Genomic DNA, 22,922 nt, shown 5'->3' on the forward strand with positions numbered 1-22,922 from the left:
CGTGAGCAGGCTCTAAAAGTCATGTCAAAATGACCCTGCCCACTCGTACCCCCCCGGGCTCAAACAGCCAAGCTCCCAGTCTGGCAAGACCAAGCACCTACCTCCCAAAAGCCACCACCAACGGCCCTATTTAACCCCGCCACCCCCTGAAACTAGGCTCGTACTGCCAAACTCACCAGGACCCCTCCCCAGCCCTTCTGCAAAACTGTTGTTAAAAAGGTCTATCCCGATATTCGACATGTGGACCCCGTCTGCCCTGAGTAAACCCCCTGAACAAGCGTCGAAATCCGTGTGTCTGATTTCCCAGCCCCCGCACGGCCGTCTTGTTCTTCCACCACCCGCGACCTTGTCCGCTACCTTGACACCGCTTGTTCCGGAACAATGTGTTTAGCTGCCGTTCAGCCAGTCCTCTTCGTGGTTTAACGCTTCGGCTTGGAGAAGACTAAATTGTTCAGCTAGCACCATTGCTAGTGTAGCACTTGCTAGTGTGCAGAACATCAGTAGCCTTATTATCCCGGCGACCATGACTTTATGAGATTGCCGCACGGGCCTTCCCCACCTTCTGTAAAGATGAATTCAGGTGAACAGGAAAAACCCTGCGCATAAGGACTTTTTTTATAAAATACCATTAAAATAGCTAACAGTCAAATCACCCACTGGGGTGGCCCCTGTGCTGCGTGGTTCCTGAAATACAACCTGCCTCATAATATACTGTACATGCCTATCGTCCTTCGATGTATAAGCCTTGTGAGCACTTATATGACATGCTTAGTAATGACTGTCAGGCTTATGCAGAGAGGATAGAGAATGGAAATAGCGCCATCTTTTGGCGAAAATACGCAGGCGAAAAGCTTGTCCTGGCGAGAACATGGCGGGCCAATTCAAAATCGCCAGACGTGTGGCGAGAAGCGTGATTTCGCCAATGCTGAAACACGCACGATTCCAGTAGCTCCGATGCGCATGTACGAGCCAATCGGAGCTACTAAATGGCACGTTCAGGGGAAATTTTGCCCGCCAACAAAAGTTGGCTGTATTGTGGGCAAATACAGCGCGCCACTAAATGGCGAGTTTCACGCCAAGTCAAACTCGCCTACTTAGCAATTTCCTGCACACCGCGCTACCGGAGTACCCTGCATAGGAAAAAATTAATTGCCAATCCTGTGGCGGATTTAATCCTTTCCTGTAAGTACCTCTCTGCATAAGCCCCTGTGTCCCATCCAGAGCATCCAAATTACCTTACTGTATATGTGTTCTTGCAACGGTCAAGAATAAAGGCATGTAAGTGTCATGGCGTACCTGTTTTTTTTTTTTCAATGCATAACGTAACTACATTTGTTAAGAACTAGGCCAATGCTTGCTCTAAAACCAGATCCATAGTTCTTAAATGAACAGATAACTAGTTCGGTAAATGAATTGCCAATCCAATAGTTGGATTCAATGATTAATGCACACAGGAGCATTTACTTCAGTCACACAACAAACCCAATCAATGCAGCACAAACTACAATAGAAGCGGAATGTACGTTTACGCACCAACCCAAATTCCCCACAACCACATGGACTGACTACCGGGTACTTTCACCGCTCAATCCGCCTTAATTAGAAGCAGAACCCACTCTGCAAACGCATCAGCGGAATGTATGTTTTACACATGCAAGCCGGCACATTCACTTGCAGGACCAACAACATGCCCATTTAATTTAGCACAAAATACCATAAAAACGGAATGTATATTTACCCACCACATCCAAATCCCCCACAAATACCTGGGTTGACTAGGTGCACTCTCACTACCGACTCTGCTGTAATTAGAAGCAAAACCCATATCACACCCGCTTCAGCAGCATGTTGGTCTCGCACCGTAACTGGAGCCTATGCCTCCAGGCAAACAACAAGCCCTTTTAATTTAGCCAAACTACCATAAACAGAGTGTACATTTACGGAACTACCAGTAAACTGGCTTTTCTGTATTGTGTCTATGATAATGTTTGTGCATAACTTGGCCACGCGCGCAGCGGAGGACATGCGCGGCAGAGCACATTCCCTGGCGCCGGAGAGGTCGCAGCCTCATGGCACTGGAGACGCCCCCGCACAATCTGGAAGCTCGCTAGCCGGCTCCTGCAGAGAGGTAAGGACGGGGATCAGGGAGCCTGGAGCCGTGCTGAAGCTGCGAGAGACACTCCCCCACCGTGGCCTCCCCGCTCCCCCTGTGCCTATCTCCCACTCTAAGCGGGCAACCATGGGGACCGGGGTAGGAGGGGGAAGGGCTGGGGAGCATAATACATTTGCCTCCCGCTGTGTTACTAATGCGCATCGATCGCACGCGAGGACGAGTGGTCGGGAGACGGCACCGCTCCATTTGTGAGCCAACCACGCTGCGCGCGGCATTGAACCGCCCCCACCTGCAGACTAGCTTCCAACCAGCCCCAACCACATGCCCCTTCAGCAAGCTGTCCCAAGCTCGCCTCAGCACTGGGAAACGCCATGACTGCCGCCGCCGGGGAGTGCAAGTCACACATTCAGTGCCCCGAGCCCGCCCCTGCCGGAGCACAGGGATCAGGAGGGGGATGCCCCAGGAGGCAGCGCCCGAGCCCCTGAACGCTCGCACGCTGCCACCCCGCACCTACCTCCTGCCCAAGTGGGCAACCATGGGGACCAGGGGTAGGAGGGGGGAGCACCAGGATATGCATTCAGCATGCCGCCCGAGCTCACTTTTCCCTCTCCTCTTGCATGCTGCCACCACCACCTCCCTGCTCCCCCCCGCGCCTACCTCTCACCCTGAGCGGGCAACCACGGGAACCGGGGTAGGAGGGGTGAGAGAAACAAGCAAGATGTAAAACAAGACCACAGAGAAGAGTAGTGCACAGCCAAAAAAAAGGGAGAGGAGAGGGATCTATGTTATGAAAAAATACTTTATTGGAAGGTCAAAAGCATAGAGGAGCAAACCTCCTATGCGTTTCATACGTGTACTTTATCAAGGAGTAAAATATATTTGAAACGCGTTGGAGATGTGCTCCTCTATGCTTTTGACCTTCCAATAAAGTATTTTTTCATTATATGGATCCTTTTTTTGGCTGTACACTACTCTTCTCTGCAGTCTGGACTTCAATTTCGGCAGTTGCACGTCGTTTCCAGCTCTGGAAGTCGGTGATTGTGAGTACTATTGTGTCTATTGAATTTGACTATCCCAATGAAATAGATGGTCCGTGCTTTTTCTTGCATACCGTCTGTTTTCACTGACTATTTGTCATGAAGTTATTCATGGATATACTCATTTCTATTTATATATGATTATGGATTCACCCTTCCTTTTGTCAGTCTGGATATAAGTTATGATATTTTGCCCTGTGCTTGAGCACTCTTACCACGCCATACATTTACGCTGAAGATATAAAACAAGTAAGACAAAAGGTAAATAAAAACGAACCTTTATCCTCCAACCCTAATAGCTGGCAGGCAGCGAACAGACTGCGCTCCCCGCCATCAGGACCTTAAATAGGCCCTCCGTAGCCCCTCCCCTGGTTAGGGGAGGGAGGTGTGGGGGCGGACCAGAGCAGAGGAGGCCAGCCCCCCGGTCAGGAGACCCCTCGTGCCGATGGCAAGGGGGACCGCTGAAAAATTAGCCTATGAGATCAGAACATAGTGAACATACAGTCATAGAATGTGTTAATTTCCAGGAGAAATCTGTTTTTCTTGGCACAGGTCATCTATATTGTAACATTTAAAACCAGCATTCCTTGGAAAAATCAACAAATGAAACAAGACAATGGAATAACTTTTTACCTATACTTCATCATCATGCGTCCCAGCCATGCCTGGAACAGGGCCATTATAACAAGGAAACCAAGACCACCAAATGCTGAGGCCTGCAGCAAGTCCCAGATTAGTCCCATCAATAGCAACACTTGCAGTGGAGCAATCCAAACAAAATGAGCAAGAGCCAGACCCTGCAAAACCAACAAGGAAACACAGGTTGAAAGAGCCATGGAACAGTATACAGTAGGGTTGGCCAACTCCAGTCCTCAAGGGTTACCAACAGGTCAGGTTTTAAGGATATCCTGCTTCAGCACAGGTGACTCCATCAGTGGCTCAGTCAAAATGACTGGGCCACTGACAGAGCCACCTGTGCTGAAGCAGGGATATCCCTAATACCTGGGCTGTTGGTGAACTGGAGTTGGCCAACACTGGAATACAGCAGTCAGTATGCAAGCAAGTGTTAAATAGTATGAAAGAAAGTTGTGAATGTAACATCCAGGAAACAACATTAGCAACAGAAGGTTTGTGTTTCAGAGCAAACTGAAATGTGGGTGCTAATTGCGTTCAGGCCACAGCAATGTATATCTAAATTCCACATACTCTATAAACTTAGTTTTTACAGATAGCAAACTCCAGTCTAGAGGTTTGTCGTTCTGAATCTCCGTAGATCATTTTTTTAAACCAGATACAGAAAATGTATTTGTCACGGATATTTAAAAAAAAAAAAAAAATACATTTCATTTTGATTACATTAAATGCAAAACATTTAATTTTTACACCAAATCCACCTTTTTTCTAAGTTACTGTACATATATCAATACTCTGCATACATGAATAAAGAATGTAAGGCTTCTGTGATGTTGTACCCTATTGGATAGGGATGTGCGAAAAGTTTTCACTATTTTGAGTTTGCTGTAAAATGTTCTCTTAGCTAAGACAAAATATGCGGAAAAATTTACAAAAGGTCACAAGTTTTTGCAGGGTCACATTTGTCATGAGACCTTGGTTTTTAAATAAAATTAAAAAAACAAAAAAAAACAAAAGTATAAATAATTGTGAAATCTGCCCCCCCCCCCAAAAAAATCAAAGATTGCAATTTTCTTTTTAGCATGTACAAAAACAGTACAATTGCAAAATCTTCATCAATTTACACAAAATTGGCAACTGAGGAATACACACCTCCACCATTCTAATTCACACGACAGGACAAGACTTAAAATAAGCTTTTAGTTCAGATTTCATGCACCTGACATATGTTTTGTAAAATGTTGTTGATAAACCAAAGGTCAGATCAAGAGGAAACATTGTTTTTGTTTTGACAGTAACTGCTGCCTTTGTGTTGTATGGAAGTGTATTCAAAAGTGGAATGCAAACCAGACACTCTCAAATTAAAAACCAGTACTCATCATCAAAATGAAGAACTGTATGTTAAAAAGAAAGTCCAGCACAATTAGAAAATAAAAATCAGGCTATGAGCGGTGTTCTGGTCTAAGGTCGTAGACAAAATAATTAAGCCACAGGAACGGGAGACACTCACCAAGTCATGTGGATTGCAACCCTGTCTTTCACCATTATTACACAGCACTTCCACTGCAGCAAGGGATTCTGGGAAATGACATGCAAATGAGCACACAGTGCCACCTTTTATCTCAAGTAACTTTGCGATTCCCAAGTCCTTGCTTAAAAGCTGTGTTTAAAGCAGCGTGCATTGGCTAAGGGTTGTTCATGTAATGTGAGCTTGAGATAAAAGGTGGCTCTGTGTGCTCATTTGCATGTCATTTCCCAGAATCCCTTGCTGCAGTGGAAGTGCTGTGTGTTGGGCGATAATGGTGAAAGACAGGGTTGCAGACCTGTCTAAGACATGCAAATGAATATACATGAATATTTACAGTTGCTATATGCTATACTGTGGAGAATTTTTGTCACTTTTTTACCCACCATAACATTAATAAATGTATATATATATAAAACAGAGTAGCACTATCAGTGTGATATATAAGTTCAATATACTGTAATGGTGAATATAGTGAATTGTGAATGTACAGATGAAAACTAGAATAACAGTACTAAGTTATAAATGTACATTAATTAGTTAAATATAAAATAAATATTTAAACCATTTACGTGAAATAAAGAACAAACCAGTCCAAATGATGGATACACTAATGACAGAAAAAAGTCCAGATGCAGAAGTAATAGTCAGTCACAGTATGGAGTAGGCAGCTTCTTGATTGATCTAGCCAGATCAAGGGAATCTATGAGAAAAAGACAAAAAGAAGCGCCAGCTCCTTGGCATAATATTGTATGTAAAAGTTGACAATTTATTAAAATAGAGAGTGGCCGCCAGGACATGCACTCACTTCAATGGATAAAAAAACATTAATTGGAGACAATCTATATGCCGTGGAAGACTGCAGGAGGTAGGAGCCAGATAATATGGTATGAGAGTATACAGTTGGTAAGCAGTAGATACTTATTAGTAGCTGGAAAAGGGTCAGAGCATCCATCTGTTGATGTAGAAGGGATGCTCTGACCATTTCCCAGCTACTTATAAGTATCTACTGCTTACCAACTGTATACTCTCATACCATATTATCTGGCTCCTACCTCCTGCAGTCTTCCACGGCATACAGATTGTCTCCAATGAATGTTTTTTTATCCATTGAAGTGAGTGCATGTCCTGGCGGCCACTCTCTATTTTAATAAATTGTCAACTTTTACATACAATATTATGCCATGGAGCTGGCGCTTCTTTTTGTCCCTTTCTCATATATATATATATGTATACACACACACACACACACACTGTATAAAAATACTTTACTCAAATCCAGAGATCCAGGTAAAAGATGACGCAACACATCACAGGTGGGTTGAAAAAAATAAAATGTGTATTATATTTACATAGAATCTCCTCCAAAATCCAGAAGGAGCAGGATCAACTCAGAAGGAAAAAATTAGTAATAGTGTACACTGTACTGTATATAGAAATGTGGGATTATGGACTGGAGCTTGGCCCATATGTATGCTCACCTACAAGAGATAGGGGGTAATAAAGCAGTTATAACCACTGGCTGTTGTGTGCATCTTTACTGCAATAACGGCTGTTGGATCCCCAGGGTGTACAGGCGACGACACTGGTGTACTCCAGCGTATATAGGAGTGAATGTACCTCAAGGTATAAAGAGAGAGATAGTGCAGACCAGAAATGGTCACAAAATTGTAGCGTTTCGTAGCAAAAGACACTTCGTCAGGAGGGAGGCTCCTCCCCACATCCTCTCTCTAACTCAGATCCCACCGGTTTTACTTTTATCGGGATTGAGTTGGTGCAGCAACAATGGAGAGGTAGAGATAGGGGATTAAATTTAAGTAAACGGGAAATGTTTTGTGTTCATAAATTAAAGACGCTTACCCCTTTCGGCTTAAATGCTGATTTTGAGATTATACCTTTAGTATAATCTTAGATGTTTCTATTTATTTATTTACATTTTAAAGCTCTAAATAAGGTAGTATCTTTGTAAGCTCTGTACCTCACCATTTAAAATCCAGCGTTGGAAGTCGGGCCCAACTTCTTTGCCTGGCTGCCAGTCCTTTCATTGCCGCCAGGCTCTCCTCAGCTGTGGGTCTCCCTCACAAAGACTGTCCCACGCCGAGCCTCTGACGTCGGCGCATACTGTCAAAAGAGAGAGGCCTGGCACGCGCCGGCATCACATGCTCGGTGTGGGACAGTGTCAGTGAGGGAAATCCACAGCTGTGGAGAGCTGAGGTCCAGGGAGCAATGAGAGGACCGGCAGCCGGCCCCACCCAGAGGCCTGAGACCATTCCCAATGTACAGTAGGTCAGTGTTTTATATGTATTTGGGGGGGGGGGTAATCTATTTAGGGGTCTGGGGGGTTGTATGTATTTGGGGGGCATGTATGTATTTGGGCGGCTTGTATATATTTGGGGGGTGGGGGTTTTGTATGTATTTGGGTGGTGGGGGGCTATGTATGTATTTGGGGAGTGGGGCTTTTGCATGTTTTTGGGGAGTGGGGCTTTTGCATGTATTTGGGGAGTGGGAGTTCTTCGTATGTTTTTTTGGGTTGGGGAATGAGTATGAGGAGGGGAGATTGAGGGAGCGGGATTGAGTGAGAGTGGAGTAATTGATGGAGTAGAGGAGAGAGGTGGTAATGGGGGGAAGTGAGTGAGGAAGAGAGGGGTAAGAGTGAGATGGAGGGGAGGTAAATACATAAGAAGAGGAAAGAAATAGAGGAGGGGGTTCGCAAGGTGTGAAATGAGGGGCTCGCAAGACCGCCAACATGGGAAGGGAGGGAACCCAGTCGTAACTCTAGTCCTGAGCCATGGGGAATCTGTCTGCGGCCCTGATCACAGGGTCACGGAAAAGCAGTGTGGTTGCCAAACAACAGCTTGACAAAAAATCACGATGCAGGCAGAGCGTTTGTTACTACAGGTAAGCTCATATACGTACTAGCCAAGCCTCAGTGTCTACAAAAGTAAAGTGAATGTGACTAAAAAGGCAGGGAGAAATCTAGATAACATACAAAGGTGTGAAAAAACAGTATACACAAACTATCAAATTCAATTATAAGCACAATCATTAACACAATCCACAAGCTACAGTGACGAATCCCTGGATGCATAGAACTGCTCAAAAGTCAACCATCACTGACCACAGGCAGTCACAGGGCAGAAAAGTTGGTATCCTCAATCCTCATGTGGTCATCTGTGGTCTCGACACCCAGTCTGTACAGAACATGATTTCCCATGGACGTGACAACATAGTAGTGTATTCCATGCGTTGTAATTCCTTTTGTCTGTGGTTTTCTAAAGTAAAGGTATTTAACCATCTGAGTCCTTATATCACCTGAGCCTTATATAGTATCTCCTAATGTGTGGGAATAGTCTAATATCAGCAGTGTAGCAATTTCCTACCACAATGTCCGGGTAAACTGCCAGCAAATCCTGCTGGCACACAGACAGATTTATATCTACTTGTCAGGGTTTGGTGTTGAAAACTTAGCATCCCAGTTGAAGCAGGACATCATGTCCCATGTCTATGAGAGCTTAATGATGCACACGGCTGTGGCGCCGGGGACAGTGCCTGCCATGCTCATGCTACGGAGATCAATTCTTCTCGATCAGACCCCCTGCATTGTTAAATCTCCTGGGCTGCAATCATCACGGTCACATGACTGCGGGAGTCATACTGTATATTGACTTTTGGATTTTTATCTTGCTTTTTTTGGTGCATAAATTTTTTATATATTTATTTTTGTGCATGAAAGAGTATTCCACGTTGTATTATGTGGTTGTCTTTTATGCAATGATTCGATAATGATTTACAGAAGAGGGATTTATCTAAATATAGCAATTTAAAGTACGCTACAAATGGGTTTATTGAACCTTGTTGCGACATGAAGAAGAGATCTGTGAGGTTTTGAAAGCTCTGTAAACTATCAATTTCATCTGTAGAGAGCTGTCTTGTTGGTCAATTGAAAGGTTTCGCCACCAAGAGCAAATCTGTTCAACTCAAATAATTACTGAATATCTATAAAGTATGTATTAACTGAATGAACACCAACTTTAAACACAGGCAAGAAAGGATGACCATGTATTGGAGTTCCTTGATGAGCAGAAGGAAACAGAGGGAAAGATTAGCAACCTTTATCATGGATAACACCATGAAGGTGTAACCATCGACACACCCATATTACAGGCCTAGTACTGCTTGCCAACAATCAGCAGGAGGAAAAGAATGAAGTAGGCGAGATGGTGAAACAATCACTTCCAGGGTTAAGATCTCCAAGACAACAGGCACATCATAAATGTAGAATAAAATGCAGAACAAATGATTCCCACAATCCATTACATAACAAACAAAGTAACAAGAACCGTAATGACTTCATAAATCACAATAATGTAGTCTGGAATAGTGAACGTGTTGTAAACAGCATCACCGTGTTCCATGACTTAAAATGAGCCAGACCATAAAATGTAACACAATGGGGGTTATTCATTAAACTGCAATAGTGCTGATCGGGGTTTTGTCAGAGTTTAATGACTTACCCCCGTAAACCTTCAATGGAAGTTTCCGTGCTTTAGTGTCCTGATCGGCCCTATCACTGTTTAATGAATAGCTTCCATAATCTCTGAGAGGCACTTTTATGACTTTATGGAGTTTCAAAGGTGTTATTGACAATGTTAGGTATTGTATAAGTCCAACCAAATACATACAAGGTAATACTTCAACACATCAGTTGTTTGTTTATAATGTGACATTAGTCTTTTTCAAGAGCTCACCTTCTTGCTTCAAGAAGTGTTTTAAAATCAAATTCTAGAGAGCCAGAGAAAATTATCCGTGTCCTAGTCATACCTTTGGTTTCTGACACAGGCGCAATTATGGCTACAAAATCAAACTATTAAATGTTAGCGTTATAAGGCTCTCTTGTACAGTATTTGCTGTTACTGTACATTAAAAAAATTAAAATAACATTCAAATGGGAATGTTAGATCCTGAAGGCTTGTCAATGTAACATTTTGTTAGCCAATTAAAATCACATCACACGGATTTTTGGGAGGCATGCCTTCAAGATGGCCACTTAGCTATACAGCTCCTTGACCAGCGATGTACAATCCATTCCCATTCTCCCAATCTAGCAATGAGAAAGCTACATTTTAAGGGCAAATGGATGGAGTGCTGTCGAATAAGGTCCGGTTCGTACTCTCTGTGCTCTCAGGAAACAACATGCTGGTGTCAGGTTTCCATTTATACAGTTGAATGTACTGTCAATGACAAATTCTCGGTCTCAGAGGAAGTTAGTACAAATGATCGAGCCTTTGCCATACTTTACTAGATCCTGGACTTAAACATGTTGAATGCACTGTGGGCATTTGAATAAGAATCTTTCAAATTATAGTTTACATTACTATACATTTTCAAATAAGATGTTTTGGACCAAATAAGTAAAGCTACACCTTTTAAAAAAGATTAATATGCTGTCAAACTAGGACAATAATGATAGTGTGATTTATTCAAATCATATTGCTGAGGTATTTAGGTATTTCACTTATTTACATATAGTATATTTATGTATGGTTTATCGAACACAGTCATTTTATTCTTTCATTTTGATAAGACGGTTCAGGGTTACTCTGAATTATATACTATTTATCATTGCCTTTTAATAAAAAATGAGGCGCATACATTTATAGCAACTTGAAAATATGCCATTTAGTTCTCTAATAGTCATCACATTTGAATTCTCCAATTTTACTGATACAAGAGAGACTGAATATACCGTATGCACCTAATGGACTACAAACTATTTTGAGGGACAACCTAGTATGTTCTGGTTACAAGTGGAAGTCTGTGAATAAAACATGACTAGCACCACGGACAGCAGCTACATTGCCAAAACTCGTTCTTGCCTTAATGTACGTTGCAGGGTAAGTTCTATGGTTGTAAGAGGTTATTACCAGAGGAAGCTGGTCCATTTTTTTCCCATGTCTACGCAAAAGGAAAACTGATTAATGAATTGCAAAATGACAGCAAGGGCCTACACATTCTTAAGATTTTTTAAATCGTTAGCTATTTAGGCCACCATATTGCAGAAGCAGCAAACTTTAAGTGCTGCTCTGTATCATAATCTTTTTGTTTTTTAATTCATGCTACAGAAGGTGTGTTCCTTTGTTGAAAGCTACAAAATTATTTTTCTTTGATATATTTGGTGCTATTTTCCTCAACTGCAGCACATTGATACCTCAATTATCTCTGATGTCCATTGTAAACATGAACAACAAATAACTAAAAAAAAATCAACTTCTATTTCATTTTGTTCAGTTAAATATACAATCCTCATGTTGCAGCTTGTTCACACTTAAGTGGTATAATTGATTACAATGAACAAACAGAGCCAATAACTTACAGAAGTCTGCTTAAACTTGTACAGCTGTGACTTTTAATTTTATAGTATACACGTTCCAACAAAAAATGGAAAAAGATGTAGTAAACACTGTTTCACACTTCCCTGTTTCACACTTTCTCATTAGACTGAAAACTGATATTGTCTTTTTAATTTGATCTCAGACAGTGGTTACTACATTCACTTTTCAATTAATTTCCATTTAGTTTAGGCTACTAATCCTTCAATAAACAATTTGATTGAAAATTCACAGCTTACCTCATCGAATTTATTGAGATTGTTTGAAAGAAGACTCACAAGTTGCCCTATACTTATTTTATCAAGAACTTTGCTTGATAATTTTAGGGTCTGCAATACACAAACAAAAAAGCATTGGCACCGAATTATTGCTAACCATATCAATAATGCAAATACAAATGAACAATGTACTCTTAATATTGTTAATGTTGGAACCTCTTACCTTTTTATAAATTAAACTAAACATAGCTATTCTCATTTGCATTCCTATATGGTGGAGACCAAATATAGCAGGATGTAAAAGCAGCATTCTCACTACAAAGAGAAGACATAGCCCAATTGCAAGGTAATAAGCAATCGATCTTTCATGAGAGTTGTCTGGGTCATAAGAGGCTATAATTCTTCCAAGCAGAAGTGGCTGAACAGCTTTGGTGACTTCCTGAAAGACACAAGCAATATAATGTAAAATAATACTGCAAGTTAAATGCACTAAAAGGTTTGAAATAATATTATTACATTTCATTAGAAATGTCTCATTCATAAAAACTCCATAAAAGAAAAACTAAAACCAACATGTCATTTACAGTACACATATTACTGCATTGTACTTAATAAATGTATAGATTATGCCACCTCCTTGGCTGTTTTACTTACTGTAACTGTACCATGTGTATCATGGTGTGATAAAGCTATAAAGTGCTTTAGGTTGTTGAGACGCATGTTGCTATCTTATTATGCTGAATTCTGTGAAGTCACTTGGTTCAAACGGTCTTTATTATATATATTAGATAAATATTGTGTTTTGTTAATAACGTTTTTTTTTTTGTTTGCAAACGTGCATTGAGGGCGCTGACGTCACCTCCCCGTGCCACGCATCATGCGTCATTCGTGACGTGGACAGGCAGTGGACGGAGGGGGACAGATGGCGGGAAAATACACAAATATTAGATACCTGGTAAGTGTTGATCATTATGCACCTTGATAAAGAGCGTGTCGCTCGAAACGTGTTAGTGGGGCCCGAGGGCTCGTTTTTGCAGCTGATGCTTTGATCCATTAAATATATTTTTATTCATGGGACACACTCTCTTGCAGTCTCTCTCTTTTTTCCACTGTTTGTAGTGGTGCTCCAACTTTCCTTTGCCAGCCTATCTTATTATACTGAATTCTGTGAAGCCACTTGGTTCAAACTGTCTTTATTATAAACAGTTGGCATACATTTTATACAGTAAAACGTTGCCTGTGTTTACCATGCAGAAATTCAACGCCATAAACCCTTGAAGCATGAAGCATGCCATATTGAGAAAATGGCACCTTTAGGATATAGGTTACTAGTTGGTGAATGATTAGGGATTCTATATAGAGCGAGTTTATTTAGACAATCATGGATATCCCATGATATCTACTCTACTTTTTTTCGCCTACTGTATGTTACTGTTGAATACTTACTGCAACCATTTCTTCTGTCACTTTGCTTTATGATACAGCCCCAATTAGTAGTAAACACTTAATAATAAAAAAGTATAAATGGTATTTCCCTCATTCCACTTTTTATGAATGCCACTATATAACTGTATAACAGGACTGATTAGAACATATTTCATTACCACCATTCACATAAAGGTAATTAAGGAGAAAATGGAAGGAAGAGTGTCCTTCCTTAAAACCAAGGGGAAATAGGTTAGATAATTAAGGTTAGGTTCGAGAATGAATGCTTTTTGTAACTTCCAGTAAGTCTCTTGTCTCTGGCAAACCTGTAGTGTAGACTCTTTGTGCTAGTGCTATATAACAATAAAATACTCTTGATGATAATAATATGATTGGCATCTTACCATTACACTGAAAGAAATGAAGCCTATTAGATAACATTCTAAATGAACCCACCACTGCCTGAGAGCCAGCAATTTACCAAATGCGTCGCAGAGAAATGGTTCATAAGGCTACAAAAGGGTTAAGTTTAGTTTCTAAAGAATTCATAATTCTGCCTTAATTAATGCTTAAAAAGGTCATTTCTACCGAACTATTAAGCACAAAAATATCTAAATTGTTAAAAAAAAAAAAAAAGAGGCAAAAGGTTGACCTTTTGAGGACAAACACTGCAGTTTCTGCAACACCCAGAGCATTACCCGGGCTTCTAATATGTTTCCTGGTATTTACAAAGCATTTGTTAAACCCAGTATATAAATATGACCATTATATAAGCTTCTCTGTTTGTTGTGTATATACAGCTTTCACTAAATGCTGAAAGGTGATTTATCAGGTCTTGTGAACCTGGTCACTGTATTTTCCCCAATTGTACCTATTTACCTATAATAATAATAGCAGGTTCTTGTACAGCACTGCTAGTTTTACAGCAACTAGTTTTGCAGGGACATGTGAGTTTACAATCCATGTGTTTGGTGCCTGAGGCACAGGGAGATAAAGTGACTTGCCAAAAGTCACTAGAAGCCGACACTGGGAGTTGAACCAGGTTCCTTAGTGTCAAGCTCAGTGCCAGTCAGTGCCTTTACTCCCTGAGCCACTCCTTCTCCCTTCACTCCTTACGATATTATCATCTACTGATTATGTCAGTGATCATATCATTACAATCAGTGTCTCTCATGATTTTCCAATGATGACTAATGCTTACTCTGCAGAAAACACCAGTATCCCTGGCTACTTCACTAAGATGCATCCAATACACCAGCGTCTGCTAAAGCTCTAAAGTGCTGCAATATATCAGGAGATGCTAATGCTACAGCAGAGGCCTGTATTGCATAACATTCGTTTTCTGTATTTGCAAATGTATGGTTTAAACGTTTTTAGAAAATAAAATGATCTATTTAAAAAAAATTACTATTAATAATTAAAATTAATTTTCCCGGAGTTAGTAAAAATGTTGCTTCCCTCAATAAAAAAAATATAGATACTGTACATGTAGTGTACAGTATATACCTCAATTATGGAGAACCATATGTAGCAAATGTAAATATGCATGTGGTTTCTATAGTGTCGTTTGCTGCAGGAAATTTTGTCCACATCTACCACTAACAGGAAAAACTGTACATGGGACTTTAATCTGAAATTATTGATATTAAATATAACTCAATTACTTTTTTGCTTTCGAGGTGTAGCTGGGTCACCCCTTACTTCCAGTGCCGGGGAGGGAGATGGCTGCGGTGGTCAGAGCGCCGGAGTTCCGCGGCGTACCCAGCAAACGGGGGCCGCCATATTGAATCTCTGCATGTGCAATTGCAGCCGTGCGCATGCGCAGAAGGTGCAGAGAGTTGCAGCTGCCATTTTGTGATTGCGCATGCGCAACAGAATGAGGTGCGCATGCGCAGTGACCCTGAGTTTCGGCTGCCATCTTGGAAGATGGCTCCGCAAGGGACTACATGCAGAGAGAAAGGGTTTGGCACGAAACGGAATAGCACGCCAGTCCGACGGAGGCAGCTAAGGGAGTAGGTAGTGTCCGAGTGCCAGTGGCTCCCGGAGTAGTCCAGATATTCTCCCAGACCCCAGTTAGGCCCCTGAGCGTCTTGCAGCTTGTGTGTGTACTGCAGGGAAGGTCCCCAGATAGGGACGCTTCCCCTTAGCTCACAGCATTGGTACATTAGTAACCAGATGCCCCGCTGTGAGCTGCGGCCTGCGGTCTGGGACCAGACCCCGGGCTACTTCAGAGACATTAAGGGAGACACTCCTGCTAGAGCACCCTCAAGAGGCAGATACAACAGTGAGGAGAGAGGGGATTGGCAGACCCTGCGTCGTGGGATCACGTTGCGGCCCTGCCGATTCAGCATCTCCAATATACCCTGGCCTGAGACTAGGAGAGGTACCAACGTGCACCAACGACCACACACAGGGGTAGCACTACTCCACATACACTTTGGGTGGGACTGCCTTACGGACATAGGGTGTTTAGGTGCCCTCAGTACTTTTGGGAAACCGCACCGGTGTGGGGATATAGTGTGGGGTGTTATTGTATTGTGTTGTATGTGCGTATGTTAGTAAATCAGTTATATATACCCGTTTGTGTATTATTCATTGTAATTGGGAAAGAGGGCTACAGAGGTTATATGCAACAATGTGTTATCGACTTCTTTAAATCTTGGTATTTCCTTAAACAAGATTTGCTTACAAGTTACCGAAATGACAGCCATACACCTGTTGCATTTGTTTAACCACAATTAGAGCTATCCACGTAACAAAGAACTTGCTTGTTTAATTGGCATCATTTTTATTACGCAATACTATGAAATAGCATTCTGTGTACAGTATATACTGATTGAGACATTCAAGGTACTGACTCAAATGTTAAAATAAAACATTGCAAAATAAATTCAAGAAAAAAATCTTCATTTAACCAAAACAGTGCTGAAAATAGTAGGAGCACCAAGTACAGTACATCAGCTTCTTTATTTCTGCGTAATCTGACCTGACCTAGTCTGCCACTGAACTTTTTGAACAATCCCCTTTAAATGTTCACATAAGAACACAAGGGAAAAGGATGCAAATCGATCATGAAGGAGTAGGAAGAAGTTTTTACCTAATCTAAATTTGAACGTCAAAGGTTCCTGAGAAGAAAATGCTATTTCAGTGGTTCTTAACCTTTTCAGCCTCCTCGGCGATCACGTGGCCATGACGTTACCACGGTGACGCGCACGGAACACGAGTGCCCTCCTATTGCATTCAGATCCCGTTAACTAATCCTATGAAGTGGTGAGCGCGATCTCCCCTATGAAACGTGCAATAAAGTATAACATTCACAGTATACCACTGTGACGGTAGGGGTCGATTTGGCTGCTTTCAATAAAGGTTAAGCCCGCCATTACACCTACCAGTCAATAATATATCTATGTGTTGTGTAGCCTAGTTCCAGCGCTTCAGTGACCAGGGGTTAACTTTGTGTTCAGGGGGCAATGTTGCTGGTTTCATGTAACCCTTTTCATGTAACTCTTTTCATGTAACAAAACTTATGTTGAAGTTAACCCACCAATCATGGAGCCAAGCAACATTGGAGGCACTTGCCATTAACCATCCCTATGTGCATCCATGATGTGCCATGAGATATAGAAGGTGGGGAGGTTGGCCCCAGTTAGTTCCAGTCCCAGCTCCAGTTCCAGGCAGTAGTTCCAGTCATAGGATCAAGAGGTCCTGGGTTCCTATTGTACCTGTTGTGGTCTCTGATAGCAGTGCCTGCTAGACACAGAGTGGGGGAAACTTCCTAACATAGGCCGCCCTCACCTAGGCCTGTAGGGTGCTCCCCAGTTACCCCAGTTGGGAGTGTATGTTTTATTGACTGAACAGCTGTGGGTGCCATTTTCCAATAAATGCATTTTATTAACTCTGTCGTTCTGTCTGGCGGATTGATCCCTGGTGTGTTTGTCCTGGTCTCCCGTGAGAGCCACACAGTGCCGTCCCTCATAACATTCAGTGATCCTCATTGGGACACCCACGTGTTTAAACCTCTCCTCAGGGACCACCCCAGGTTGTATGAATAACCAATGCACTTGCACACAGGTAAATGCACTTAATTAGCATACAAAATATTGCGGTTTAAATACGTACATGAGCAGTACAGTACAGCAAAATGCCCAATATCAAAATGATATCTGAATGTTGTTTTCTTTAATTTGAATAGTGTATTTTCGAGTACTGTACCTTCTTTCTAAATCAAATGCTACTTGCCGTTTTTGAATTTGTCCCCACAGTTCTGGCACGTTACGAGATGTATCTCGTATTTGATATCTGACGTCCACCTCTTTAACACGGTGCAGGTCAAGGTGTGTGCCTGCCCTAGGAAACTTCTAGTGACCTAGTCAATTGTATTGAAATTTGTAAAAGGCTTGAAAAGTATGTTAAATTGATTTCGACTACGAGTTTTATTCACAAAGCTCCTAATTCTTTCACTATGTGAAACTACTGTAAACTACTCTGTAGTGCTTCCCTACCAAAATAAATATTAAACATATATAGTATAACTGAACAATAAAGTGAATAAATACAAAATATTTGTTACAATGCAGCAACAGTAATGAATTACAGCACATCTGGTGCCGCACTATAAAATACCTTCCACAAAAGCATACAGAAGTCCAAAAAAGTCTAATATAGTGCACTACTCAAATGCCTAAAAGGGAAGAAAAACAGGACAAACAAACATATAACAAACAAAAAACAATCAATGAGAGACAAAAAATAATAAAGGGGAAGAGAAGAAAGAGAGGACCAATAGTTTATTAAGTTTCAACTAAAGTGTACTGCAAACATACAATGGTCTCACTCACACTCTTCCAGTACTTTTAGGCAATGGTATAAGATATCCGGCGTAGTGACGAGTGTGTAACGGGACTTTGGTTGAGCTGCAGACATGACCCCTCACGGTATCAGCTCCGGTCTGTGTTCTCCCACAGGTGTGCATAACGTCCTCAACTTCTCCCAGCGTCTCGCTGTGCAGTCTGCGCATACGTGTCACTGATAACATCACACAGTGCGCCTTCTCAGTATCAGCTGGATACCTTTCCAAAAGCCTGAACTACAAGGTCCACAATACTACTAGTTTCGCTAACAGAATTAGCTTCATCATCTAGCCGGATATCTCATACCATTGCCTAAAAGGACTGCAAGAGTGTGAGTGAGACCATTGTACAGTATGTTTGCTATACAGTTTATTTGAAACTTAATGCACTATTAGTCCTTCTCTCTTTCTTCTCTTCCATTGAATAATAATTTTGCCTCTATTTGGTTGTTTTTTGTTTGTTATATGTTTGTTTGTCCTATCTGACCTACCGTTTAATCCATTTGAATAGTGACTACATTGGATTTTTTGGTCCTAATTCTTTCACTGTCGGGCCTCCGTAAATACACAGCAACTAGTGATCTATGTCATATGAAAGACATGTGTTTATTAATATACTTACATTTTGCACAAAAACAGTCAAATAAAAAATGAAGGGTTTAGACCTTCTTGAGAGTTTTTTTTACGTAGCCCGTATATTTTACGTCTGATTCTATTTTTTTATGACTTTTAAGTTTTTCAGAGATAAAAAGAAAGTGTACTTTAATTTTACTTACAAAACCGCACAGCTCTCCTTCATGTATATGGCCTGCAGAAGAACTACTATGTTAGTTAATTTAACTATTCTCTATCAAAGGGGTAAGCAGTGAATTGCAAAGCAACGAAGGTATTAAAAAGGTTACACACAACAACAAACACATTTGCGCTTTTTCTAGAACCAATAAGACAGCTGGAACTTTAGGCAACTTATCACAACTTGGCTCCTAATAATATTTTATAAATATATAATATATTTGCCTTCAAATAATAGTATAGTACTATAGTATATTCGCAATAACTTGAGCATAAAAATACATTAGGACCACTACACTTGTAAAAAAATGTAAGCAGATATATCTTACCCCTAAATATAATAGGATACCGTAGAAAAGAAACTTCCAAAAAAAACATCGTTTCAGTGCGTTAATTAATTTAGGGTTTGTCTTTGATGTTGCCAGTTCTCTGTCCCATTCCCTAAAAGAAACCACAAAAAAAAACAAGATCATTACATGTGCAAAGTTTACACTTATAACATTGTTACACCAACTCAGGTATTTCCAAGGAAACTGTGCGAATTCAAATAAAGATGCTAATAAAAGCAATGTTAGAATACAACTGAGGTTCACTCTTTATCGCCTTCATAATGCAAGTTCAGCATCAGTTCATTCACATATTTGGCAGATTTAAATACCTAACCATATATCACACGGCAGGGAGTTAATTCATGTAAAGGTCACATTGTATGTTTTCAAAAAACCTGCCAGAGTTCTTAAGACCAATGCACAAATAATAGGCAAATAAAGGTTTTGGAGTCGCTCCAGTCCCTAGCAAGCAAAAACAAAGGCAAACTATTCTAACTTGTAACAATGCAGACAAAGATGACTTGTTGATGGCAACATCTTATCTAACAATGCAGAAACAAATCATAATCAGAACTTTTTTTTTTTACATTCTTGAAGTAACTTAGTCTCTAAGTACAAAATATCTTAGCATTTTTATTAAACAATAGACATTATTTTTTTTACTGTTGTTGTTTCTTTTCTAGGAATGACCAGGTAAAGTTGTTTATTTACAAAAACATGGTGGCGGTTGCCACCTGCTTTTCAGAAATTTGTTCAATGACAGAAAATGGTCATTAAAAGTTACTGCATTTTTACAAATGCATTATTATTTACATCAATGCAAAAAATATATTTTTGTTAAAGAATTCTGGTAGTGTAGGTGCTTAATGTAAATGTAACCCCTTTCCCCACCCTAAGGGAGATGTGGTTCTGGTTACCTGTGTAGTGATGCTCACCTGTTAGGCTTACAGGATTCTGAGTGTCTGTCGGTGTTAGTTGGGGATAGACAGGACAGGCTTTCAAATTTGTAGCTCTTATCTTCAGTGCAGCGCCTCCATTCCAACAGGGCCTATCAAAGCTAGGTGCGGTCCCTGCTGGAAAACCTCTTTCCCTCCCCATAAAGACTGCAGTCTCAGACAGGAGTAAAACATAACGGTGGCCTTTATTGCGAACACATCCTATAGCATACATGTTTTTCTCATTGGTCCCTGGAGTCAACCCCAGCAGCTTGAGGAACCAGAAGTCTCTACTTGTCTCCCACACTCCCTGGTGGAGTATGGGGTAGTTGCTTCCACTCCCCTGCAGGAGGGAAGGGCTGAAACCAGGTCCCTGGTCCAGCACAGAATACTTCCCACTCCCCCTAGGGGAGAGGATAGAACACACCTCTCTCACTTAGGAGTGAGAGAAACAGAGAACACTGAATTGGGCTGCAGCCCCTTTTTGTTACCAGGGGAGGGTCCCAGGTCTTAGCCCCGGTATGGGCAGTACCTAGGCTTTAGACACACCCACCTGTCACTCTAGGGAGCTGTTTACTGCAGCAGGGCATAGATTTAACCCTAACACTGCCTTCTCTGGTACCAGGACTTATGTGTTAGGCAGGGAAATTAGTAGCCCAGGGGGTACCTGGCTACATAAATATAATATAAATGGAGCAGACATAGCTGACTTACCTTCCCTTGTGTGTTCTTTTATATTTTTTGTATTGTTGCTGATTTTTGACAGATTAAAGAAGAAACTTGGTGACAACAAATGAAAAACGTGAGTTCGTCATTTTGTTATCTATACTTTGAGTGCTGATCCAATATGGTTTTTATAGCTGGATGCATCCAGCGGTGTGCATGCAGGATCTTAGCCCCTCTATCTAAATTATACATAACAGGATGAGCGCAAGTTCATATTATTTTCTTATGTAAATATAGCACAACATAAAACTTCTCTTTATGCTGTAACTGCATAGAAAGATTCTTAGTATCTGGGACCCCGCATGGGATAATGGTGACACAGGTTGGACTTGATTGCGAGTGTAATTCCTGTGGCAGTCGCTTATACTGATGATGAGGATAACCCGTTTTTTCCAGTGATTTGGCTCCATGAAAATCTATAAAATATCTTTGTAATGGGATTTTACAATTTAAATAGAAGTGTTACTCAGTTACATTTAGAAAAGTAACAAAAGAGGCCATGTGTCAAAATCTCCCAGCTGCAAAAAGGAGGCAATGAAATGACTCAATATTTATCAAAGCAAATTACCCCATAGTATTCTACTGGACCAGTTTCTTTGATACAGCTGGTGTAATGTTATTTCTCCCACATAGCAGCCAGCAGATTACCCCCAAATATGTTTTCTTTTAGGATTGATGCTCTTACATCTAGTAATTACAGGGGGTTGGGTGACACATAAAATAGCAGGCCTTGGGTCAGCAGATGGCTAATATGTAAGATGATTACTTTCAGAGGACCTTATACAGGTCCAGTAGTTGGCAAGAGGGAAGGTGGGGCCACTGCAGTCGGTGACCTAGAGTTTCAGATTTTATGCAGCTGTTATCTCCAAGACTGGTGCAGAAGTGCAATGTCACTGTTGGTCTTTACCAGAGTTACTGTACATACTAAGCAACTTATCCAAATGTACTAAAATACTAACGAGAAACACTACTATATTTAATGAAAAATGAGTGGAAGGACCAGAAGGATTAAATTGCGATACAGCCGAGATACAGTGAAGTGTTAGGAAATAAGGACTTCAAATTAGTACTATCTATCCGTTTCCTATTTAAAAATCTCGGTTGTTTAAAACAGGTTTTTTTAGACACGGTATAATCTGAAATTAACCCTTTAGTGGCATGGAGACATGGCATTGTTAAATCAGTGATGGAGTTGGTCTACAGTGGTAATGTGGAATTGTTATGGATAAACAATTCTCAAACTTCTCCTCAGGACCACGAGCCAGGACAGGTTTTTGTACAGCCAGCCAATACCCTACTCATATATAAATTCGGTGCATTTACCCGTGTGGGAATGCATTGGTTAGTTGTAATACTTGGGGTGGCTGGTACTCCCTGAGGAAAGGCTTGAGAACCAGATATTTGTTTTATATATCTAACTGTAACAGACCGTAAATTGTGTTAACATCTCGTTAGTAATACTTGATAGAAACACATTGTTGCTTGCTCTTACAGGATTGGTTAAACGCCATGGAGCTTATGTACTAAGATCATTTTTCATGTGTCACCATCTTGGCGCTAAAACGCAGTATGTAAAGTTTGCATTGTCTGCACGAAGGCTTCGTATGTAGTAGAAGGAATCCACAGCACACACTATGCTTCAATAAAATGTAAAAAACAAAACAAATGGTCCTTTGTCAAGCTTCGGTCTGAAACGTTGCCTGTTTTTAATCTTTTTCTATGTCAGATGGAATAAAGTTTTTCTACATTTTAAAGCAGCATAGTGTGTGCTGTGGATTCCTGTACTCCAGTACATACCTTGTCTGAGCTGGAATGTTGATCCAGGCTCCTCTGCGTGCACCCCTTTAAGTTAAGTACTCTCCACGGATTATTTACTTACTTGTATTTTGCCTATTTTGTGAGCCCCAGACCCCTTGTTTTTTCTATTTTATGAAGGCATAGGATGCGTAAA

At 41.0% G+C, this 22,922-nt stretch overlaps 1 protein-coding gene across 1 annotated transcript in view; it reads right to left on the bottom strand.

Moving 5' to 3' along the window:
- CFTR (CF transmembrane conductance regulator) overlaps window positions 1-22,922 on the bottom strand; it is a 203,266-nt gene that overhangs the window by 126,134 nt on the left and 54,210 nt on the right. Inside the window, exons 3-6 of the mRNA XM_075599966.1 lie at window positions 19,311-19,422; window positions 12,139-12,354; window positions 11,937-12,026; window positions 3,784-3,947 (exon numbers count right to left, since the gene is read on the bottom strand). Coding sequence (XP_075456081.1) covers window positions 3,784-3,947; window positions 11,937-12,026; window positions 12,139-12,354; window positions 19,311-19,422 — 582 coding nt within the window. The remainder of the gene's footprint in view (window positions 1-3,783; window positions 3,948-11,936; window positions 12,027-12,138; window positions 12,355-19,310; window positions 19,423-22,922) is intronic.

This window comes from Ascaphus truei, chromosome 5, assembly GCF_040206685.1.
Source record: "Ascaphus truei isolate aAscTru1 chromosome 5, aAscTru1.hap1, whole genome shotgun sequence".
NCBI lineage: Eukaryota > Metazoa > Chordata > Amphibia > Anura > Ascaphidae > Ascaphus > Ascaphus truei.